The sequence below is a fragment of the Palaemon carinicauda genome, chromosome 32 (genome assembly GCF_036898095.1).
Source record: "Palaemon carinicauda isolate YSFRI2023 chromosome 32, ASM3689809v2, whole genome shotgun sequence".
In the NCBI taxonomy this organism is placed as follows: Eukaryota; Metazoa; Arthropoda; class Malacostraca; order Decapoda; family Palaemonidae; genus Palaemon; species Palaemon carinicauda.
Genome location: NC_090756.1, coordinates 18,107,536 through 18,133,818, shown reverse-complemented (window position 1 = coordinate 18,133,818; position 26,283 = coordinate 18,107,536). Strand labels below are relative to the sequence as shown.

At 37.7% G+C, this 26,283-nt stretch overlaps 1 protein-coding gene across 1 annotated transcript; it reads left to right on the top strand.

The window, feature by feature from the left end:
* Positions 1-247: 247 nt before the first annotated feature.
* LOC137625515 (protein groucho-like) lies at positions 248-24,819 on the top strand (the record flags this gene model as incomplete). Its single annotated transcript, XM_068356424.1, is given in 12 exon segments — positions 248-298; positions 526-588; positions 994-1,068; positions 2,266-2,311; positions 2,314-2,432; positions 2,434-2,538; positions 10,437-10,583; positions 12,072-12,200; positions 13,741-14,004; positions 15,023-15,108; positions 15,527-16,400; positions 16,793-24,819. Coding segments are annotated over 12 exon segments (2,067 nt in total), but the record flags the coding sequence as incomplete, so codon positions are not given.
* Positions 24,820-26,283: the final 1,464 nt, after the last annotated feature.

The window sequence follows — 26,283 nt, the reverse complement described above, 5'->3', positions numbered from 1 at the left end:
TTAATGGCAAGCTAATATCAACTCACCTGTCAAAACCAGATAGGATATATAGGTCACTATAGGATATATTGTACAGTATAGTAGAAACAGAACTATGGAAGGGTGTTAATATAGAAATTTGAATCCATACAATTTGTAGCGTACACTTTTGGTATTAGAAGATTAATTGAAATTTAAATATACTAATTTTTTATTTTGATAAGTAGTAATTTAACCTTGAAATTTATAATGACCCTTTTTTTTTTCTTTTCAGTATTATGAAATGTCATATGGCCTTAACGTTGAAATGCATAAACAGGTGAGTGTAGCTTTTGTATATGTAATTTTAATACTTTTATGATTTTTTTTTCTGTTCAAAGTAATTTTAATAAAGTTATATAAAAAGTTATTCTACATCTTAAGTAATTTTGATGTGACAATTTTTATGAGAAAAGAATTCTTTTTCCTAATTATAAAAACCAATAATATAAACTAATACTTTAAAAAAGGTAAACTTTCTAAATAGGATTTTTGTTTTTTCAACAGACTGAAATAGCAAAGAGATTAAGTGCCATCATTGCGCAGGTTCTTCCGTTTTTGTCCCAAGAGGTAAGTAGTTCTTTGCCATAGTGTGTCTCCTGTGACAAATTGTTTGTCTGTCTGTATTAGCTAGCTATCATTCATTAATTTTTTCCCCCAGTGGGGCATTTTAGTTCGTTTACTCGAGCCTAAAGGTCAAGTGTTATTCCACCCTTTACTGTAAGAATGAAGATTACAAATGCTGATTATCCTTGTAGAAGGTGCACTACCAGTATTGTAATTAGAAAACTTTGTACTGTACTATTAATTTAATTCCTAAAAACAGTCATTTCTAAGAATAGTTCTAAGATAAGCAGTTGAAAAGATAGAAATGATTAGAATACTACGATTATTTTTTAAGTTTTTTCATTGTAGTAAAACATTTTTTTTTCATTTTAGTAAAATTTTTATTTTTCATTTTTTTGCCTTCCTCAGCACCAGCAACAGGTAGCAACGGCTGTAGAAAGAGCGAAGCAAGTCACCATGACTGAACTGAATACCATCATCGGGGTAGGTCCATGATCTAGGTATAAATTTAAGAGTAAAAGGGAAGAGAAAATAAGAGTTGGATGTGATACATAAGACCTAAGCATATCTCTTTGATCTAGTTGATGCAGGTGCAGAAAGGAAGGTGCTGAGGATGTGAGGATGATAAAAACCCCCAAGTTTTCATTATGAAAGTGATGCATGTGGTTGAGTTTGTGTATGGGAAGAGTGGTGATTGGTTTTTGGTGTAATAATGGAGTTTGTAGATGAAAGATGGATTTGTTTGGTGTAATAGTAGAGTTTATATATGAAAGATGGATTTATTTGGTGTAATAGTGGAATTTGAAGATGGAAGCTTAAGTTGTTTGGTGTAATAGTAGAGTTCATAGATGAAAGATGGATTTTGTTTGGTGTAATACTGGAATTTGTAGAGGAAAGATTGATTTGTTTGGTGTATTTGTGGAGTTTGTATATGAAAGATAGATTTGTTTGGTGTAATAGTGGAGTTTATAGATGAAAGATGAACTTGCTTGATGTAATAGTTGACTTTATAACTAAGTGAGTAGTTACTGTGAGGGCATAGTTGTTTGATGTAATTTTTTTTATGATAAGAGAAGCTGGTTGTGTGTTATAGTAGAGTTTGTATATACAGTGCCTTTCTTGGTAATATTGGTTGTATTACAAGGATGTGTTGTGTCTCCAAGGGTTAATTACTATGTTGAATGAAAAGTAGGTTTTTCTGAATGGAATTATTACTAACGGGAGGAAGCTAAGGTGTGTTGGAAAGTTTACTCCCAAGATGTTTATATAGATGAGGAAGATTGAATAGCTTTTTTATGATATTTGTTGCAATAGAAGTAAGAATGAGCTTTGTGAAGGTTATGTACGAAAGAATTGTAAAGATAGTTTTTAATCATATGAAGGGCTGAGAAGTGGATGAAAAGTTGAATGGTTGTTGATGTTTTGGCAGAAAAAATATAATACTTTAATGTCAAGTAGAGGAAGACCAAGAAAGTAATGATGGATGTTCAGGTGCAGTGTGAATGTTACTGTGACCATTGTCTTGTGTTGTATCTAGAGCCACCCTTTATAAAATGGGTATATTTTATTGTTTACTGTTTATAAGTTGATCAAAAAGTAATATTTATGTGTAATAACTCAAATGTTTCAATTTCTAATTTGCGATTTCCCCTCTCTCTCCCCTCCCTCCTTGTGGCATAGCAACAGATGCATGCACAGGCGGGCATTCCACATGGCGCCCATGCGCCCCGCTACCCATGGCACCCCACCCGTCCTTACCTGGCATGCCGGGGCTTCCTCCTTCGTCGGCTGCACCTCCTGGTCTCCTTTCGGCGGTGTCGTCAGCGTCGCTAATGGGCCTCCCGGCTCAATCCTCTGTCGGTCCTGGGTAAGCCCGACCTGTCCAGGCCTGACGACAAGAGAGAGAGGCCCGAAGACCGCGCGGCTGCAGCGGCTATGCTCGAGGATAGAGCGGCGGTGAGTACTCGCTACTTATTCTGCTGTTATGTTTTTGTTGCTGGTTTGTAGGATCCTTTGTCAGTTGGTTTGTTCGTGATGGCATAATTCATTGTCAATTAGTTTGTGTCGGCTGAATCCTTGGTCAATGTGTGTGTTTGTGTCTGAATCCATTGTCAATTTATTTAATTGTCAGCTAAGTCCGTTGTCAATTATTTGTTTGTGTCGGCTGAATCCTTGGTCAATTGTTTTGTTTGTGTCGACTGAATTCTTGGTCCGTTGGTTTGTGTCCACTGAATCCACTGTCAATTTATTTGTTTTTGTCGGCTGAATCCATTGTCAATTTATTTGTTTGTGTTAACAGAATCCATTGTCAATTTGTTTGTTTTGTCGGCTGAATCCATTGTCAATTGGTTTGTTTGTGTTGGCTAAATCCATTATAAATTTACTCGCTCACATCTGCTGAATCCATTGTCAATTTTATTTGTGTCGGCTGAATCCTTTGCAAATTTATTTTGTTTGTCGGCTGAATCTGTGGTCAATTGGGTCGGTCGAGTCGGCTGAATCCATTGTCAATTTGTTTGTTTTTGTCAAATTATTTGTTTTTGTCTGCAAAATCAATTGTCAATTAGTTTGTTTGGGGCCAGCTAAATCCGTTGTAATTTGGTTTGTGTATGTCGACTGAATCCATTGTCAGGTTTGGTTGGTTTGTGTTGCTAAATCCATTGTCAGTTGGGTTTGTGTTGGCGATGAATCTGTTGTCATTTTATTTGTGTTGGCAGAATCCTTTGTCTATTTATTTATGGCGGCAGAATCCGTTGTCAATTTGTGTTTGTATCGGCTGAATCCATTGTCAATTTATTGGTTTGTGTCAGTTGAATCCATTTTCACTTTGTTTGTGTCGGCTGAATCCTTTGTCAGTTGGTTTGCTAGTGTTGGTTGAATCCATAGTCATTTGGTTTGTGTTGCCTGAATCCACTGTTAATTTATTTGTTGTGTTGGCTGAGTCCATTGTCAATTGGTTTGTTTGTTTCGACTGAATCCGTAGTCAATTGGGCTGTTTGTGCCGGCTGAATCCATTGTCAATTGGGGTGTTTGTGTCGGCTGAGTCCATTGTCAGTTTGTGTCGGCAGAATTGTCAATTGGTTTGTTTGTGATGGCTGAATCGATTGTCAACTGGCTTGTTTGTGTCGGCTGAATCCTTTGTCAATTGGTTTATTTTGTGTCGGCAGAATCCATTGTCAAATTTATTTGTTTGTGTCGGCTGAATATGTTGTCAATTGGTTTGTTTGTTTTGTGGAATCCTTTATTAATTGGTTTGTTTGTATTAGCTGATATGTTGTCAAAGGGTTGTTTGGTCAGAGTCTGATCTCTCTCTCTCTCTCTCTCTCTCTCTCTCTCTTTGGTTGTCTCAAGAATTCTCAAGCTGGGTGGTCGATGAGACCCTATTGTCATTCATTACTAACTCACTCTCTCTCTCTCTCTCCTCTCTCTCCTCTCTCTCCTCTCACTCTCAACAGCGTGGATTGAGGTGGAATGTTCGTTTTATGTTATACAGTATTTTAAGAAATAGTTGAAAAACTTTATTCTGAAATTGCGTAGTTATCAGTATTAAGATAAACTTGTATCAAGAGAAGTTTGAAAGTTCTCGAAAGACTCCATATATTGTTAACAAAAACGTATAGAATAAATGATCCGTCGGGGGTCATCTTTAATAGTTCATTGTTGACCATTTTTAGAGGACTTCCAACGGGCCACAATCGTTCGTTACGCTAGTTTTTTCGGGGTTAAATTTCGTTCGCTTTCTTCTGCCATCTAAGTTGTCGTCTTCGTCTCAACACGGATAATGAGACCTTTTTACAATTGGGTACATGTTCATGCTCTGTGGGTGGTCTGGTTTTACTTGTGCTGTACGCAACTTTTTTTGTTTCTCTTACTTCACTTGTTTTTGCATTGAATTCTTGGTCATAGTATAAATTATCTGGTGGGTGTATGGTATCGTAGTTTTGTTTTCAAATTAAACTTCAACATTTCTCGAATAGTTCACCAGATTGAATTATAATTTTGTACGTTTCTTGTGTAGTTTTATGGTGGTGTCGTTTTAAATGTGCCTTTTTGTCCTCAAGACTTTTTATTTTGTTTTGTATCATTTATTATGTTTTTTAAATTCACGTTTTGAGGGGCTTTACCTTTTAAATATTCCATTTTATTAAGGTTGCCTTTTTTTCGTTTAGTACCGTTTATGATAATTTTTAAACTCGAATTCTTATGGAATCGACTGGCATTTCGTGGCCTGTGGGAGACTACACACTCACACTCCCTTAGATTGAAAATTGACGTGACAATCTAATTATATATGGCGTATGAATACCATCATTTTGGCATTTGGTTGAGGTTCCCAATTTCCTTCTCATTTCCTGTGGGAACCAACCGTACTTATCTCTCAGATCGTAACAAGATTTCTCTGTACAAGAAGTCTGTCTAGTTTTTTTTCAAATAAGATTTCAATTGATCTGTTAAATTATTCTCTTCACCTTACTGGCTGACGTAATACCAGTCCATTTATGTTTCGCTTCCTTAATCTGAAGTTATAAATAAGCGATCTAACTCGTTAGTTTCTCCTAAATACTCCAGACCGTTTGGAAGTGGCCCGCATCCCCCCTCCCCCCCAAAAAAGCATTTCAAACCCCATTTACTGTGTAACTAAATAAGACCAATTTCCCGAGTATCTTGACTTATGCGATAAAGGAACTTAAAAACAGATTTAGTTTTCCCCTCCCGTCACAGACAGAAGCAGTCGTGAGCCCTCTTCGCATCTTCCGAGGGGAAACTTAATAATCAGTGCACGTGATCTCCCTCCAATGCCGCGTGTCGCACGCGCGCTCGGTCACGTGACCCTCGTAACGATAAACGTGCCGTCGACTATAATATCACATGTTGCTACATATTTAATTATGTGACTAGCTATTGGTCACGTGACTTTGATTTCCTATCGGGACACGCCAGGAGGGTAAATCTCTCTCTCTCTCTCTCTCTCTCTCTCTCTCCATGTGCGTGTGCTTGGGGTGGAGTTGAAGGGTAGATAAAGTGATTAAGGATAGATTACCTGCTCTTTTGTTGATCAGGTTTTAGGGGCCAGGGCGGAAGAGAGGAGAGAGAGAGAGAGAGAGAGAGAGAGAGAGAGAGAGAGCCAGCCCTAGGAGAGTGTCTCCCACGGGATTTGTTAAGTGGTGAACGGGAAATGTGACTGATGTTTGTTTTACTTGTACTGTTTCTTTAAAACGAAAAAGGAAAATTTAAATTCATGTAGATTCGACTTAGTGTGTTTACAAATGTTATGGTGTACAGTATTTGTAGAAGCACGTTGAATCAAAAGCCATATTCGTCTGTACATTATGATATACTTTACTGTTGTACATATAATTTGTTTTCTTATATGAATCTCTCTCTCTCTCTCTCTCTCTCTCTCTCTCTCTCTCTCAAGATTTGTCCTTAGTGTATTTCATTAATAATAAGAATTGAACTGATGGCCGATTGTAGAATTTAAATCGAATTTTAACGAGCCGTAAATATCTGTCATGGTAATTATATAATTTTGTTATATGTCCTGAGAAAGAGAGAGAGAGAGAGAGAGAGAGAGAGAGAGATTCCTTCTTTATTTATCTAATAATTCTGTATGACAGATGTGTAATCGATAAGAAAGAAACTTTATTACTTATAATTTGATAAGATTCTCTCTCTCTCTCTCTCTTTCTCTCTCTCTCTCTCTCATACTCTGGATGCCAGTAAAACTCAAATCTCTCTCTTTCTCTCTCTCTCTCATAGTCAGGAGAGAGAGAGAGAGAGAGAGAGAGAGAGAGAGAGAGAATAGGGTGGTCCAAAGAGTGTTTCACCCCTTAGTATAGCTTCGTTTTTTTTCATGAACGGTCTTTTGTGTGTATGCACACACTCAATACCCCACGGTGGACTGTTGTGTAGTGTTGGAATTGGGGGAAGGCTGTGTTGAGTCAAGGGTGGGCGGTAATTGACTCGCCGGGACGGGCCAATCGATGGCATAATAATTGAAAATGACATGCTGGCGTTGCTGTGATCAGGAGAGAGAGAGAGAGAGAGAGAGAGAGAGAGAGAGAGAGAGAGATTAATTTCATAGTTTATATATGGCAGATATGTTGTTGATCTTGAAATATATTAATTATTACTATTCGTATATGTTTCATTTCCTTATTCCTCGCTAGGCTATTTTTCCCTGACGTAGCCCTTTGGCTTATAACATCCTAGTTTTCTAAATAGGGTTGTAGCTTGGCTAGTAATAATAATAATAGTTTAGAAGGATGGTGATTTGCGTATATGAAATACGCATTAAACCGAACGTCTACGGATCCCTACTGGTAACTGATTACGCATTATTGCCTTCACTTGTTTTAGGTGCCAAGGACCCTATTTTCATGTTTGCTTTTGGGACTAGGGTGGTGTCGCTCGTTAGGGGATTTTGAGTGTCGAAGGGGAAGAGAGTTCAAGTCGGCGATGATTAAGAAAAATTGTGCAAATTGTGTAAAATTGGGTAAGTATATCAAAGAGACACGTGTCCGAGAAACTCAAAGCTGTTACTGCTGCCTTAATACGGTATTGATTGATATGACGTTACGATCTGGCGTGGCAACGAGTTATGGTAATGAGCGAGAGAGAGAGAGAGAGAGAGAGAGAGAGAGAGAGAGAGAATAATGACCAGAATTGGGATTAAAATGGAGATGCGATAGCGTGCGAGCCTAATGGTACAGGATAATAGAACGCAAATTAGCATTCGAGGGTGTAGGGATGGCCCAGATTTCTCCTTTCTTTTTTTCTCCCTCCCCTCCGTATCCAGGGGAACATATGGATTAAGAGGATGAACCTGAGAGGGGTGTGGAAATGGTCCGAGGGAGGGCGCTAGAGGGGGAGGGGAACTATAGGAGAGGGATCTTGATAGGAGGGGGACGGTTAGGTCCGAAGCGAATGGCTTAATGGGGCGACTCCTGTTGGGAGGAAAATTTGGAACGAGAGGAGACTTGAAATGAGGGTAATATAAGGCCAGGAGGGGAATGAGGGGCGAAAGGGGAACACATGCGGTGACTTTTCCCCTCTGGGAGGTCAACCCCCCTACTCCAAACACCCCTCCCCCACTACTTTCATCTTGGCTTTAACCTGGGGTGTCTCCCTCTCCTCTGCCACTGAACAGACGGCAAAAATTTGACATTGATGAATGTCTGGGGAAAAAGATTTGTAAAGTCTGTTGATATTTAATATCAGTTAATAATATGGGTCTTATGTACTGTTACAGTTATACATGTGGTTGGCTTATGTAGAATTATTATACAGCCAAGCATTGTGTAGTTTATCGAATAAATGCTGGTATAGCCTTTCAACTATTCTTCTCTCTCTCTCTCTCTCTCTCTCTCTCTCTCTCTCTCTGTTATGTCCCCTCTTTGATAAGGGAGTTCAATGGGTCACATATGCTGTGATATTTAAAAAGAAAGTCTCGCGGACATGATGGTTATAGGAGTTCGTGTTTGTCATTTGAGAGAGAGAGAGAGAGAGAGAGAGAGAGGGGGGTAACGTTCTCTCTCAATTTATAGTTAATACCACACACAACCTTCAAACACTACGTAACCTTTTCACAAGCTCCTTCAAACACCATCCACTGTTGTATGTATCTATGAAGAGGCAACTGTTATTTAGCATGGAGGTAAAAGGCCCCCACCCAGATAAAGGGTATCTAAGGGTGAGTAAAGGGGGAGATGGAAGTAAGTGTTATGCCCTTTTATATCCCTTTGGATCTGTGATTCCGTCTCCCCTCAGCGATGTCCTGTTCTATTAAGTCCGGTATGAATAATTAGTGGTTAAAGGGAGTTAGGGTAGTCCGGATGAGGGGAATAATACGAATCATCTGTCGTGAGAGAGGGTCTCTCTCTCTCTCTCTCTCTCTCTCTCTCTCTCTCTCAACGTACCATTTATCATGGTAACAGTTTCTTCTGGGCAGTCTGTTTTATGAGGCGTTGCTATTGTGTTTGTTGGTGATGTATGGGTCTCTCTCTCTCTCTCTCTCTCTCTCTCTCTCTCTCTCTCAAACGCGTAAATTACAGTTCCACAAAAGACTTTAGTAGGAAAGGGGGTTGAGAGTAATTCAATAAATGGTAATAAGCATAACAATTGATTAAGGCTCTGCCATATGATCTGTGATAGGGGAACTGAGTGAGAGAGAGAGGGAGAGAGGGGGAGTGAGAGGAAGTGGGAATTTGGGGCGAATATCACACAACGGCTGAGAGGTTGTTTAGTGGAGTGGTCTTTTGAGTGGATCTATCTGGAAAAGGGAGAGGGAAGGTTGACCATGGGAGTTTAATGATTAGAATTTATGTACGCATCTTTGTGTGTACGTTTTGACATGCATACGTTGTGTATGTATGGTTCAACATTGTCTATGGATTCCTGTGTACGGCTTGATATATATATATATATATATATATATTATGTATGGATTTGTGTGTGTACGTTTTTGCATGAACTGTATGTATGGATTTATAAAGAATGAGAGCGTAACTAATATTTATAAATTGAAGTCTACCGTAAATTCTCTCTCTCTCTCTCTCTTTCTCTCTCTCTCTCTCTCTCTCTCTCTCTCTCTCTCTCTCAATAAATCTGTTCAGGGGAATATAATGTACAAAAGGGAAAGTCATTGGTTAGGGGAGAATACATTCTCTCTCTCTCTCTCTCTCTCTCTCTCTCTCTCTCTCTCTCTCGTTGTTCATGTGCAATTGAGTTTCACGGTTGGTTAACAACGTGGAAAGCATTCTTTGTTTATTCTGAAACATGAATGAGAATATATTCTGACAATCTTTTTTTATTTTCATAGAACATCACTTCAAACTTCTGTTTCCTCTTACTGAGAAAACAATTTTGAAAAAGGGTGTAATTCGAAATTGTATATTTTTATTTATACACAAAGGTATAAGTGTACTAGACCTCCGAGCATTCATCAACAATGGCACATGAGATTAGGATTAAGTTTATATATATATATATATATATGTGTGTGTGTGTGCGTGTATATATATATATATATATATATAAAGAACTAGTTCCTTCTCTCGTACACAGTCTATTTGCCTGTTGGAATTAAACTACTGACTTGCGTGAGTTCGTGAAGATGGGTCTTATGACCCGCGGTTTATTTAATCTGCAGCTCTTTTGAAGTCGCCTTTGTATTTTAGACAGTTTATATGTTGGTGTATTTTATGTGTGGTTAAATAAGGGTCGTTTCGCTGTTTTATTTTTATGGTCGTGGTATTTCTTCAGCCTCTGTTTGTAATCCTTTTAAATCTTCAGTTTATAAAACTAGAGAATTTAGGTAATTTTGTGGTTCGAGTTGGTTGATAATGGTTGTTCAATTGGTAAATATATTTTTGTTATTGTTTTTTGATAGATATTAATTAGTGATTATTTAACATTATATATATTAATTAGCAATTATTTACCATTGTGTAGATATTAACAATTATTTACCATTATGTAGTTATTAATTAACAAATATTTACCATTATATAGTTATTAATTTTGCAATTATTTACCATTATATAGTTATTAATTAACAATTATTTACCATTGTATAAATATTAATTAGCGATTATTTATCAATGTTTAATATATGACTGGCTGGAAAATGTCATCATTGTACCTTACACTGTGTACTGTATGCATTACTTGAAGGTTTTTTTTAACCCCCTCCCCTCTCCCACGTTATATATATATATATATATATATATACATATATATATACATATATACATACATACACACACACACACACCATAACTTCCCTTCCTTTATTTACCATTGTTATTCGTGTATTTATTTATGTATTTTCCTTTTCTCTCCCCTTTCAGCGGAACAGCACGTCCCCCGGCGAAAAATACCGCCCCAGGTCTAGGACGCCTGACGACCACGAAGCCAAGAGGCGCAAGGAAGACAAAGGGCACGACTCCGATGGCGAGAAAAGCGACCAGGATTTGGTCGTCGACGTCGCTAACGAGGTGGGTAGTCTCTCTCTCTCTCTCTCTCTCTCTCTCTCTCTCTCCTTTTTCAATTACTTCTGTTTACATCTTTCCTTCCACCTTGCTGTCAAACCTCTTCAACTTTCCCTACATAATGCAACAATCTCTCTCTCTCTCTCTCTCTCTCTCTCTCTCTCTCTCTCTCTCTCTCTAAACTTTTATTCTGATTACTTCGTTTGCTTACATCTTGCTATCCAACTTCTTTAACTTTCTCTACATATCGCAACAATCTCTCGCTCTCTCTCTCTCTCTCTCTCTACTGTTACTTCCTTTTACTTCTTTTCATATACCTTGCTGTCTAACCTATTCAACTTTCCCTACATTAATGCAACAATCTCTCTCTCTCTCTCTCTCTCTCTCTCTCCTTCTATTACTTCCCATTACTTGTTTTCTTCTACCTTCTTTAACTCTCACTACATAATGCAACAATCTCTCTCTCTCTCTCTCTCTCTCTCTCTCTCTCTCTCTCTCTCTCTCCAAATAGAAGTAGAGACTCATATGTGCGTGTGTGTGTGCGCGCTTTCATCCCATCCTAAACCAACCGTAACTAACTGGGTAATTGCAACATTAGTTATGTGCTCGACATGTTTAAACATCAGCTATTGCAATGCAACATTTATCCAACTGAAGGATTTATGGTGATTGCGAGTAACAAGCGCTGAACACGGGATCAAATTACTCGTAATTATTTTATTTATATTTATTATCTCTCGCTCTCTTTGGCAATGGCGGCCGGGTTATGATAGCAAGTTTCATGTCACGCGGTTTTGCTCGACGCTGCAGAAGGGCTTCCCCGGCCCCAGCGTGGTGCTGTTGGGTTCATTCAGGTATACTTCAGGGGAAGCTGAGTTGTCTGAGAGCTGTATAGTGTAGTAGGTAAAGCTGTTTTTAGAAGATAAACTGTTGGTAACACTGCCTGTACAATAAACTAGCTGAGGTTGTGAACGTTTGATATAACAATTTATTAATTTTTACGAGGGGTTGTTAAGGAAATTACATTATTTTCTACCTAGAATTAAGTAGAATTATTTAAAAAAAAAAAAAAAGAAACTTTAATTCGCACTTTTTTTTTTTTTTTTTTTTTTTTTTTTTTTTTTTTATATATATATACAGGCAGCGTTGCCAACAGTTTCTCTTATACTAAACACAGTTACTAGCTACAATGTACAGCTGACATACGTTTCCTTAGCTTCCTGTAAAGTGTACCGGAATTAATGAAGCCAGCTGTACAGTTGAACACTAAGAATTTCTGGTACACCTCCCTCTGCGGCAGTGCACCCTATCACACCCTTACTGCATGTCGAGTTCCTTTGTTTAGCCCAGCCCACCACTTATGCCGTACGCTATCTGTTTGGTTACTCAGTTCAAAGTTAAGGGTGTGACAGGATGCACTTTGGAGTGCCATATAGAGTTCATTATTTCATAATCACCTACAGAACCTAATTACCTTTTTTCTATGTCTTCTAGGAAGCCAACACCCCTCCTCAGGCAAACGGTGATCACAGAGACGTGAGAGAAAACGGGGAGAAGAAACCCGAGAGGCCTCCTTCTCAGTCCTCCTCCTCTAGATCGACTCCTCAGCTCAAACACGAAAAGGTAATACTCGAAGCTTGTCTGGAATTGGAGGAGTAGGGGAAATGGAAAGTTGTTAAAGAGGGAAATTTTGTCGGGACCATTCAAAATTTTTCTGAAAAATCTTCTTTTTTTTTTTTTTTTATATATTTAATATCTCCAGTGGGATGTTTTTTCAAGCCTCACTTATTCCCTTATCGATTTTTTCAATTTTCTTTTTTAATTCAATAACAATTTTTAGAAATTGATTTAGCCAAATTTAGTTCATTTTTATGTTTTCTAATCACAAGTAGACTTTTTATTCAATATAATCTGTTGAGTTCTGGCATTTATGCTTATATTCATTACTTTCTAGTTTTAAGATTATTGTTTTTTACGCTTTATTTCGGTTTTGGTTTGGTTACCGGGCGACGAAAATAACCAGATAACACTTTTAAAATGCTTCTCTCCCTTTTAGAATAAAATTAATCTCTCAAATGCATGTCCGCTTTTGCTCTCCTAATCTCATTCTTCTGTCATTTCCTATAACTGGGACCAGCTGTATGTGCTTATGTGTTTTATTTGTTGTCATTTTTATGTCATTCCTATCCTTTATTTTCAAGTTTTATTTAATTTTGCTTCTATTCCTCCTTTTGTCATCAAAAGCACAAACTATTCATGTTTACAAACGTTCTGTTTTACTGTTTTAATTTGTTTGTGTGCTCACGAATCCAAAATGTTTTGCTTGTCCGTATATATTAATCTTCAACCCACCGTAGTGTTACAATTGAATAGTTATTCCACGGTCCAGTAGAAGACATCCCCAGAACGTTAGAGTAAATGAATTGTTAGTTTATAGTCATAAGTGTTTAAATGTGTTTTTCACATCTATATCTCAGCACCTTATATATGTATGTGTGTGTTTTGTCATTGTGTAGGTAAGCGTCCGTCAACATTCTATTAGCGTCTGAAGGATATGCGGTTTATAAATCAGAAGAAAAAAAAATGGTTTTTCTTGGTATAGAAAAGTTGGAATTTTCTGAAGTTAAATATATTTCGTTTTTGATAAAAGAATGTATTATGCCAAACATACTTTTATGTTAATGTTTTTAACCGATTTGTGAATACACTGCGAGATTAAGTTCGTGATAAATTGTCTATTTATAACTTTGGAAGTGGTTAAAGGAACGTGAATTTACATAGAGCATTTGACTCCAAAATCCCGTTATTTTATTCCCAAATTCTGATATATTTTTTTTATTACGGTAATAAAACTTCGATTTTTTAAAACATTTAAATTTAATATATATTATGATTATAATTATGACTTGGTATTAATGGAATCATGAGTTCTCTTATTTCCAATTTTATATTAAAATCCTTTGTAGGAGAAGACGTCTTATAAAGAAAAAATTAGAAAACTCTCAAGCTGGCGTTTAATGTGTTCTTGCGTGCGTGTGTTTTCATGTGTGTGCGTTTAACCATTGTAGTTTTGTTGTTGTTGTTGTTGTTGTAGTGTTGCCTCGTTTTTGTGAAATCCACCCCTCATTTTGTTTTGTTTTGTTTTTTGTTTTGTGTTTTGCAGACCGACCCTCGATCCACCCCTACGTCCAAGTCTGGGGGGGCGGGTCCCTCGGCGCCCCCTGGCTCCTCCGGCGTGAAGCCCCCCGGTGCCCCTCCTCCCCCTGGGGCTGCCGGACCATCCCCTCACTTTCCCCCTTCCCCTTACCTGCCCCCTGGTGCTGGTGGGCCGCCCCGACCTGACCTCATCCCAGGCCCGCCCAGACCTGACCTCCCGCCCTCGGGTGCTTTCCCCCCTGGACACCCTAACAACTACCTTCGCCCTCCGGTAAGTCTCTCTCTCTCTCTCTCTCTCTCTCTCTCTCTCTCTTCCCACTATATTTTTATTACTCAAGTAGTCATCCAGATTCATTCAATCAAAATCTCTCTCTCTCTCTCTCTCTCTCTCTCTCTCTCGAGTGCTCACTATATTTTTATTACTCTGGTAGTCATATCCAAATCTCTCTCTCTCTCTCTCTCTCTCTCTCTCTCTCTCTCTCTCTCTCTCTCAAAAGAATTTTTTCCATGAGTCACGTTTTCTATGGTGAAGGTTGCTGAGGAAAAAATTGCGATAAATACCCTTTACATAAATCCCTCACGTTTAAGCTAATTCTCTGCAATAACTAATATACATTTTGTCGAAAAAATATCCTTTGGATTTTCTCCCAAGTCATTTATATAGATTTGATGTAAAGTCGTGTAGCATTGAAGAGAGGTATGGAAGAAAGTGGCCCTTGGATATTTAGTTGAAAAAGTCGGCCATTGATACCTCAGCTCTATTTGATATGCAAATTAGACTTGATGATAAAAATATTCTCTTAACGTCTTCGTTAAGTCTTTTGCCTGTAATGCTATCAGCATTTTCTGCTCTAGATATGCAATACAAGATGTTAAGAGTATTATGTTAAATTTCCTGAAATAAGGATGAAAATTAATACCCATATGTATAAGCTTTATTTTTTCCTAATTTCCATATCATTGGATCTGGTCTTCTATCTTTTTTTTATGTTTTAAATCCCCACGCTCTTCTTAACCGGAGTCTATTGTATAAACGCATTATGCTTCTTACACAAGGTGCACTTTAGCATGCTTATATATATACACTATACCTTTTCTTCCTTTGCAACTGCGTTTTGGTTTTTGTGTGTACCCTTGAATGCAACCTCTGTTCATTTGCTGGTTTTTTATTTGCCTTTTGGTGTAAGTCTTAGTAGATCATGCCGTTTTTTATAATTTATATTCCTTAGGTTTATATTTTATTAAGAGGATTTTTTACCTGTATTGATTTTTCGTTTCTTGAATTCCAGGTCACTGGATATGACCCCCACGCAGCAGTCAGGGCGCCCCCACTGGCCTCGAATGGCATACCCACCAATGGCTCTGCGGGAAAACCGTAAGTTTCTTCTTAACTTGGAAGTTTGTTCTTTGGAGGTGTCAGTCATTCTTGCTAGGCAGTTGAGTTTGATTTGCCAAAATGCCTCGTTAGCTCGATGCAAGTTTTTGGTTTTCTCGGCCGGGAGAATTTTAAGGAGGTTGGTTCAAAATTTTTTGGATATATCAACTTTGATAATCTCTCAAAATTTGAGGTTTAACAGACTGATCCTTAGTACTTTATGTAACTTTTAAATGTTCATTAAATATTGATTTTATGAGTAATAAAAAAAAGGTTCAATTCATAATTGGGCCATTTCTTGAGCGCGTATCAGCTTCAGCTAAGAATGACTTTCATTCCTAGATATTAGTCAGTGTGATAAATATGATGGCTAATAATATTTAAAACTGAAAGCAGTTTCTTTTATGCCTTTTTCTAGGGCCTACAGCTTCCACGTAAATGGAGAAGGTCAGTTGGCCCCAGTGCCCTTTCCAACTGATGCACTTCTAGCCCCAGGCATTCCTAGACATGCTCGTCAGATTAATACCTTACACCACGGAGAAGTGGTGTGTGCCGTCACCATTAGTAACCCCACCAAGTACGTTTACACAGGAGGCAAAGGCTGCGTCAAGGTGTGGGACATCAGCCAGCCCGGGTCGAAGAGTCCCGTGTCTCAGCTGGACTGTCTGCAGAGAGACAATTACATTCGTTCTGTGAAGCTTTTGCCTGACATGCGAACCCTAATTGTCGGTGGCGAGGCGTCTACTCTTAGTATTTGGGACCTGGCTACCCCGACGCCAAGAATAAAAGCGGAGCTCATCTCGTCTGCTCCCGCTTGTTACGCTCTCGCCATCAGTCCAGATTCCAAGGTCTGCTTCAGTTGCTGCAGCGACGGAAACATCGCAGTTTGGGACCTCCACAATCAGACTTTGGTGCGCCAGTTCCAGGGCCATACCGACGGGGCCTCGTGCATTGACATATCCCCCGACGGTACCAAGCTGTGGACTGGTGGGCTTGATAACACAGTCAGGTCGTGGGACCTGCGAGAGGGCAGACAGTTACAACAGCACGACTTCACCAGTCAGATCTTCTCTCTGGGATACTGTCCAACCGGCGAGTGGTTAGCCGTAGGCATGGAAAGCTCCAACGTCGAGGTGCTCCATGTCAACAAACCAGACAAATATCAGCTCCACCTTCACGAAAGCTGCGTCCTCTCTCTCAGGTTCGCCAATGCGGGAAAATGGTTCGTCTCGACTGGAAAGGACAACCTTCTAAATGCCTGGCGCACGCCATATGGTGCCTCTATATTCCAGGTAAGATTAAACATTGATTCTGATAAGTTTTTTACAGTTTTTATTCATATGTAGTATGAAATACAGGGGCATAGCTAGGGATTTTGGGGACCAAGGGGTGAGAGTTAGCACTGATGAGGGGTGAGGGAGAAAGGGGCCCAATAATAATAGAAAAAAAATCTATCGCCTTTAGGTGCACTTTATACTTTCCAAGATGCTAATGAGGTTTGTTTTTATAGATACTTTCCTAATTAAATATTAATTTTTAATGTTTGCATAGATTATTTTATTTTCTAACCCTGCTTTGGAATCCCGGGGTTATTTTCACCCCATCTTAACTATGCTAATGTTGAAATATGAATGTTGATCATGTTGTGGTACCTCTTCTAACGTCACATTTCTCTTGTTTTCAGTCGAAGGAATCTTCTTCAGTCCTAAGTTGCGATGTTTCGGCAGATGATAAGTACATAGTCACGGGTTCTGGCGACAAAAAAGCGACGGTTTACGAAATCATCTATTAAAAGTGTTGTTAATTGCAAGCATGTCAAGGACACCAAAACATACTTCCCACACCCACAGTGCCTGTGGTCGCTAACTATAGAAAAGTTAACTTGAACGAAGGTGAAAAAATTGATATAAAACTGATTTTAAACATTCGCCGGATTAAGTTAGCAAGAAGTTATGGTCGTGATATTTTTTTCTTAAGAGTGAGACAATAAACCGCCAAAAGTGTTTGTATTACATGAATTGTCATGTGTGTGAGGCAAGCAGGTGCCTAAGTGATCAGGAAAATGGAAAATAAGGGGCATTTTGGTTGTTCATATATTAATTGTGATCTTCGTCAGGAAAATGACAGTGATATAGACAATCGTTGCTTTAAGCAATTTGATAAATTGTGAGTGGCATTATTAGAACTTAATGATATGTGCTGGGCAAACATTTCAAAATAACTGAAGAAACCAGGCCAACCCTTCTCTGGAAGTTGAAAAGGAAAAAAAAACAAGCTGAATTGACAAGATTTGAAAAGTCAAAACCTATTCCCATTTGAGCTGTGTTGATATTTGTCCGCGTCAAGTGTTTACGTGCTGTTGGTGGTGTAAAGGTCGATTCCTCTCCCCTCCCCTCCCCCCTCTATCCTTAAGATTGAAATTTACACTGGCTTCGTTTTTAGGTTTCTCAATACAATGCTTGTCCAGTTTTTGCTCAGTTTAACCGTAGTTATTGGATGTGACGAATATTTCCTTTGAGACAAGAATGCTCTGTGTGAGCCATATATATATACACAGTATATCTATACATACATTCCGCACCAGAAAATCTATACCGAAGACTTAGAGGATCTAGAGAATGTTTGCTGTCAAGTTGAAGAACACCACGACGCAGCCTTCTTATAACATTTGGTAAATCTCACGATTAGGACGCTAAACCAAAAGTAAGTTTTTAATGTTAAGTGGTTAAACGCACCATTTTATTAAATCAAAAGGCAGTGTTAGGGAATATAAATTTTCGTAGTGGGCTGTTATTTGACAAATGCTGGCTAAGGCACACTTCATATCGAAAAGGTTTTTTTTGTTTTTAGTATCTGAAAATTCTCCTTAGTTTTTTTTTTCACAATTTCCAGAATCTGTGGTATAGATGATATATCATCCCTATAGTATTTTTCATTTGCTCAAACTCCCTTTTTTATCTTAATAATTTGCAAAGTGCTTAAAAATGTTCAAGTTATCTGTACCTATGCAAAAAAACACTTTAGGTTAAATTATTCCATATTTCATCATGATACTATTCAATATTTTCTCAGTTGACAGTGTTCAAACTTCAGTATCCTCACTTGTAAAATTTTCCAGGTGCTGTCATTTTTCTTTATGGTCTTTCAAACCATTTTTTTCCTTCTTTTTTAAACGTGTCTTTTAGAAAGTACAAAACAGTGTTTGTGATCTCATTTATTTCATGATGAATCCGTGCATGGTCTTTCAATCTACTTTGCCTATCTACTTGACAAAGAGTTATTGATTTCTCCATAACTTTTGTCAAAAGAAGTCTTTGATTCTTTTTGAACTTGTGGATTTACAAGTATGTATGAAGTTTATTTTCATTGAATTTTCAGATATGCCTGTCAGTTTTTTTATAAATTTCGTTCGGTAATCATTTGAAAGTTTTTATTAATGATTTCATCGTTGTATCAGTACTGGAAACAATTTTTTTTTTAGGTGATAAGGACAAAATCACGTAAATGTTGAACTTTTGAAAAGTGTTTTAGTTTGAAAAAAAAAAGACCTCTACGCTGTAGAGTGAGAAGCAAGTGTTTTAGTGTAATATGATTACCAGGTCATGGATGTATAAAAAATACGAGACTTAAATTACCTAATGCAGCTAATGGAGAAAAGGTTAAAAGATTACTACCCTTTAGAGTTCGTGATTTAGAGAATGTTTGGAAAATGTGATACCAATTTTGAAGATAACTTAATGAGGGCAGTGGCCATGTCATGTTGCACTAATTATGAACAGTGCGTAATGTTGATTGTGATTTATACCTAGAAAGTTTAATTCTGTGAAGTGATGATTATGGTGACTTTTAAAACAGTGTTTGTTTTTCAAATAGGAAAATAAGACTTTAGAATACTACACTTTTTGCTGATAGGAAAAAGAAACTTCATGAGAAGTCCTTGTATTATATTTTAAACAAAACGGGTATTTAGTAAAAATAGAAAAAAAAAGGAAAATTTCACAACTTGGTAGCTTCTATATTTGTGCGTTGAAAGAATGTTCAGAAAACCGCTCTTTTTAGTTCTCTTTTTTCTAATACTTTTGTCAATATGAAAAAAACATGATCCCTTGTATCAATTGCTACCTCAGTATATTTTAGAACATTTCTGAGCCATTTGTTAAAAAAGGGTTCTATAAAAAAATTTAAGGTAGTTTTTGGCTTGCTGTACCTGCTGTCTTCACTGCCTACATATGACCCTGTGTGTGTGTGGGGTAAACATGATCAGATACAATTTTCACTTCACCTTTCTTCTGAATTGTTTTACCTTTTTATTCGTGTGTTCCCCACCTTCCTTTACTATAGTGTCTTCTTGATGTATTTAGGGCAGCTTCAGATATTCTTTGAAATAGCCCAGGCTTGTGCAGAATACACAGTACTGTACCTTTATATATTTTTCGAAAGCTAGTTTGTTGAATTTGTTTTGTTTCTTCTTATAAATTAGTGGGAATATGGGTAATGGTTTCAAATGTTCATTTAAGACTTAGACATTTTTACTTTTGCCAAAATGGTCTATTCGACATTTTTACTTTTGCCAAAATGGTCTATTCTTAGGTTTTTTTTTTTTTTTTTTTTTTTTTTTGCCTCTAACCACCTGTGCTTTCGGAAACAGCCCAAATTCCATCATGACGATGTGGGTCAACACAATGAAACCAGCCTCTTGTGCCAATTTGCAATTTATACATTTTTTTCTAGTTTGTTCATATCTTAAAAAGTTATCATTTCTAGTTTGGTCAAATCCCATGTATAAAAAAGTATAAGAAGTATTATAATTTTTTATTTATATCAAAGACATTACAACAGTTTCACAATGTTATACCAGCAATGCTTTGTCAAAATTCTTTATCGCATTGGAATTGTGCTCAACAGCCGTTAAGACTTCATGCCTCAAGTTTTCCAAACAAGCCTCTGGCAAGCATGGCTTCAAATTATGTCACAGGCTAATCTTACTTAGAGCCAAAGGTGGACTGCAACAGATTGACTGGATCTTCAATGTTCATCACTAAGGCAGAAATAGACTAACAAACGTCAGGTCAATAGATGTTGTAAAAGACTGAAGCAGTTAGTGGTGTCATCCTTCAGATTAATTTTCTTCTTGGTCCCAAGACATCATGAACATCTAACAACGTACAATTGAACATCCCCTTGTACTCTGGCATGAATGCAGAGAAATTGAAGAAAAACAAAAGGTGAAAGTTTCAAGGATATATCTTCCAGTGTGTTGTGAATAAGCTCCCTTTCAAGCTCAATGGATCCAAGAAACGTAGGAGTGATGATTCTGAAAGGTGGTGTCGTCCAGGTGAACGTGGGCGCTTGTTTCAGACCTCATCATAGCACCAGATGATTATCTGACTATTGAAGTCTGGAATGATAAGAGAAACCATATATACAATCAATAAGCAATCCATGAGGAAACTGTGTGTATGGCTGCAAAAATGATAAGCCAAAATATCAAATGTTATTTGGTAAATTTTATAGAGATGTGAAATACACAGCCATTGGTTTTATCCAAAACTTCAACTCTCACAGAACAGATTTTAAAGTTGAACATGAAGCTGCATCATAACGATTTGAACGTCAAAATACTCACTGCTTTTCACTTCAATGTATAGATTCTTGGCCAGACAAGGGGCAATCGATAGCAAATCCTGGCACGATGATCAGCACACACAACCCTGTGCATAGTTGGCCGTACGTTGCCATGCTCCCAAACAATCTGGAAATTAAGTGAAAACATAGGTATCAGTTATAAAGCAACATCTCTAATTTTGCTGTTTGGTTACAGTTATATTATCTGTTCTAACAACATACAAACCGTGTCATTTTAATAGGAGTTTAATGAGGTAGTAGGGTCTCGTACTCCTCTACTGTACCTCATACCGGATCCAACACGGCCACTGTTGGTACTTGGTGGGTCTCGTACTCTTCTACTATGCCTCGTACCGGATCCAACATGGCCACTGTTGGTACTTGGTAGGGATGAAGGGCACTGCTCTAATTCCCTCCCCCCCCCCCTTTTTTTTTTCTTTTTAAGAATGACCGGTCACTCCATCTTATGGTAGAGAGTGTCAGTATGGTACTGAAAAAATATGTCTGTGCTACAAATTGAGTATACTCCTGGTACCTGGGCTCGGTTGCATTCCAAAATTAACACAGGTTGGTTGGAATGAAAAGCAGTACCTTCCTCCCATCGTTTAACCCATCTCACAAGTGTGTGAAAGGCAGTACGGTGCTATAAGCTATCCAACACTGGAAGTAGTATTGGTACTTAGTACAGGTGCTTACACTCCTGCAATCTGTGCTCTGTCTCATACTGAACTAAGTACCCTCTGGCAAACCTGAAATCGACTTCAGCCGGAAGTAGTATTGGTCCAGGAACACTGACCAGTTATACAACTGACTTCAAACAATCTCCCTGCATATGCGATGGTGCTTATCTCGTTCTACTACATGCACACTAGGACCTGCACACCACATTCACCAGTAAGATCAAGGTAATCCCCTGATCCTTTACCCTGGGGAACAGTCCAGAACGGAGAGAGGTTTACTCATGGTGGGCTCAAAGAAACAAATACATCAGTGCTTGTACGAGTGATGAGACATCAAGAGTGAATGTCATCGAGATTGTTTAACAACCAGCCTCGGTATATTATCAAGAGTTCTCACAAGCCAGATCACCTAGCACTAGTTCTTTCCCAGGATGTTTGCACTCATAAGTTCCTGTATGATTAGGAACTGCAGACCACGAAGACTGCTCACAACATTCTTAAGTTTCTCTATTGTATACACACAAGAGGTAAAGCTTCACATCACAGAGATTGGCATTCACATTATCGAGGTATTTCTGGAGTAAGCCTATTTAAAGGTTTAAAGGCTGCTCATGAATGGCAGAGGCAAGGGACTAACAATGCCCCAAAGACTGGCCATATGTGAATTAAGACAAGCGCCCAAGCCCCTCGCCATCCAAGGAGGGCCAAGGCTGCTGATGATCCAGCAGATATACCCATAGGGTCCCCCCCAAACCCTGCTATCCATAGCTCACAAGCATAGTGAGATTGCAGTGACCCAAGAAATGTCTGGCGTTCACCAGTCAGGGAAGTTACCACAGTTTACCATTCAACCCCTTCAAATTATCCCTAGCTTCCGTTCTCATTACCCCTTGCAAACCCTCTAAGGCTTTGATGTCTCAAAAGTTCCTGACTGGTCCAGATGTAGAAAGAAAAAGGCAGCTGTGCAAACATTTTCTTGCAGTTCCCTTTGACAACCCATCAAAGGGGGCTATGGCCAGCCTTCAATCCCTGTCCCACACTATTGAGAATTGTTTTGGGAGAAATCTTTAGCTGCCTAGTTCAAGAGGTAGTGTAGACAAGAAGTTGCTGCAAATGGGATGCCTGTCATGCAATACGTAGCAGAATAGTAGCTGGTGGTGTTTTGTCATTGGGGAGCAGTGTGCCAGTTCAGAGGCCTTTTGCTTCAGACTGTCTACGTTCACACCAGTCACATCTTGGATTCACTTCGAGGTATCTTGACACCAGAAGGTAGTTATTTCAGGTTCAACACACAGTTTCCTTCGTGAAGGTTCATTCCAGAAAGACATGTTCTAGCAGCCATGCTCAAGTAACTAACGGCAATTTGGATTAGCCCCTACTTTATGTGTAGAAAAGGCTATGTCTCTAGGGATCACCGGTATCTACCAGTTTACCACAGGATCCAAGAGTAAACAACTGATGTTCGGCTCCCAATTCCAGATCCTTGGTACTCTTAAAGAATTTCATCTTTTCCAACCGAATTATCGGCAGACTACATTACGTCAGGTCCGAGGTTTACCCTTCTGGCTTCCCAGAAGAGTGGGATCCCAATCTAAGAGCATGTTTTCTAGAGTTCATAAAAAAACAACTATTCCCTTGGTCAAACCATTCCAAGGATGGTCTCTTGCATGGATCAACTATCTCTTGGCACACCCCTCCATGGATGGCTTCTTACGAGGATTGTGAACTCTCTTCCTTCTCTTTGAGATGAGCAATAGACCAGAACTGACTCGACAGTCCTTTGGCAACCATAAAAATATTCTGCATCATCAGTCATTTCTAAGGATATGTGGTCTTCCTTGCTTGTTCTTAAGCTTGTGAACAAGACCCAGCTGCAAACGACTCTACTTTTGAGTCATTTCCATTTCTTTTCGGTATGGATTCATAAAACTTCGGAACGATAGACTTCTCTGTCGGAAACATGCTGCAATCTTGAAAGAGACTGTGCATCAAGCCTGACCTCCAAACACTTTGTAGCACTAGCAGTCTGAAGAGAAGATATCCTAACTTGTCCTTGGATGGCTCAGGAGTTGGATTTGAAACTCTGGCAAGGCCTCGTGATGTAAAAAATATCTCACCTTTCACTACCACCTAGAAAGGGCCCAACCATGACAGTCTGCCAGTTTACTTGGAAGGCGCTTAACCTTGATTGTCTGCCAGTCCACCTGGAAGGGGCTTAACCTAAAGACTACTATAACTCTAGTCAGTCAGGATCAGGTGCTCTTGACATTTTCCGGTAAAGTTAAACTGGCCAGAGACTTTGGTTTATAGGAACTTCCTCCTAAGGATTAGTCTCATCTTTAAGAATCGAGGGTTTGTGCTGTGTTGGAACAAAGCACAAGGTTTTGAAAGTAATTAGCAAGTCCTAGCTGGTATAAAGCGAGTGTCTATCCGACTGACAGGTAGGCGGACCTTAAAGGAATTAAGAGGGTTGCAGTTTGAAAAAAATAATTTTTTTTTTTATGAAAAGGTGGTTTCAAATAATTTTTACCTGTTAGTTGTTTTGGCAAAAGTAGAATGAATAGCTTTCATTGAATTTTTTAAAGGTTTTGATAAACATGAAATTTAAATATCACGTAACTACATACTGTATTTCCAAGAGGTTTTTAAATTACACACGAAAGGAAAGCAATTACTGTACTGCACAGGGCTTGTGATCCATAACGAGGTTTCTCTAGGTTAAACTATGATGGTTATTTATCTGATCCATAGATACGGCGGTGACCGAAATGGTAGTGTAAAAATATTAAATTTTAAAATACTAAAATTCTCTCCTCCGTTAAAGGAATATTTCCAAACTATATTAGTTTGGAATTCCTAATTCAGGCGAGGAAAGGGATAATATTGTTTTGAAGGAAATTAAAAAAATACTTGGTAGTAATGATGCCAGACTTAGGGTAACCTAATTTTAATCTATTTTGTTTACCGCCGTATCTATAAAAATGTCTTTTTACCTTTGTTTTGAGAGCAAATTTATCTTGACACGGCTGCCTAACTACCGTCCTTGTATTTTCCTATCCTATTTTCTCTTTCATTGGTTAATTCCTCCACTTCTTATTCCCTTCATGACCTATAAATTCATTGTAGATCTCGTAGGTTTGAGATGAAGTGTGTACATGCGGATCAGTGTACACACAATCTTGAAAAGAAAAATGCAGACACGCACAGGAACTAGTTATGTATTTATGGCGTTAATTCACACCAACAGACTTTAATTAAAATAGTAGAGAAAATGAATGACTTAAAAAAAGGTACTGTACTGTTAGTGTGATGGTAATAATACTTGTCTCTCTTTCTCCACGATGGATAGTGCAACACCACATTGTGTAATCAATAAGAAATTTGCAATAAAAGTGAAATGAATGAATTGATTTGTTTTTATTTCAATACCTGTCTACCTTAAATATATTCATTATAATGACGGACTTCGGTTCGTTAACTAATAAAATTATAATTATATAAGAATGCTGTGACAGTCTTCATCCACTAAGGTAAGTTTCGTAATCCCATCAGAATTAATATATATTAAAAAGCGTCTGTTCCTAATTATACATTATTTCTATTGTTACCTTTGGCCGTTAAAATTATAACAAAACTAAGGGCATGCTATCGGAAACTAAAGTGTTCATCAAAATTTATATATTAAAAAGTATCCTTCAAAATTATTATATGAAAAAGCAGCCCTGTTCCATTAAAACTATTACAAAACAGAGGGCATGCTATCGTTAATAGACTAATTAAAATTCCCTTGCCTCTTTAATAATGTTCTCAATGAGAGAGTATGCAAGGACGAACTTCAATTAACAAATATAATTTTGTCTTCTGCAATTGGGGTTAATTTTTACAAGGCAGATATCACAAGACCAATCAAACAATGGCCGTCCTCTATTGCACATTAGTCAAACACTATTTTCGTATTATAAAACATATTTGATATAGTCTCGTGATTGTAAATTAGAAAATCTTATATTCTAATATCCTCAAAACCAAAGTGAAAAAATAAATGTATAAATGCCAATTTAATAGTCTAGTAAATTCTCTAAGTAATATTAATTTGAATCATGAATATAACACATGCTCTTTGTATATGATTGCATGAATATCTTTTAACACATTCTTAGCTTATTTACAGTTAAATTTCGTGTGGAACTAAACTTTCAAAATCACAATTGAATAATAATGATAATCTACTGTACTCAGCATGTACTGACCTTCAAAACCGTTGCATAAATTATGAAAAGTATGTCAGCCAACATCACGAGTGACTGACTCATGTCATTTCGTTTGAGGGCATCTTTGTTCATTATTCTCGGTGGAGTGAGTTTTATAATTACCAACTGAAGAACTCTTGTATTATAGAATTATCAAATGAAGACATCCTGGAAAAAACGAAACATGAGATCCTGTCACAATTAATATAATGAAATACAATGTTCAGAAACATTAAGGAATAGTGTTTAATAATAAAAAAAAAAAAAAATCAACGCAATGTAGTGCGAGGTATAGAAAGAAGTATTAATATGCTTCAACATCGAAATAAAGTATTCACGAGTGGATATATTTTTATCTAAAAATGCATTTAGAAGAAAATTGAAATTGCAATTGTAAATACAGTATATGTAAAAAAAAATTAAATATACTATAATGTATATGTTATAGATTGTGAGATTGAAAATGTTTATTTCATATTTAAAGTTAAAAGAAAAAAAATCAGAAGTAGAGAGTAGAGACCGAGCCAAAGAATTAAAAGGGTAATAGATTAATTCTAATAATGCAGTAGGTAAGAAGAATGACTAATATGGATGACTGCTTAAGTGTTTACAAAGACAGC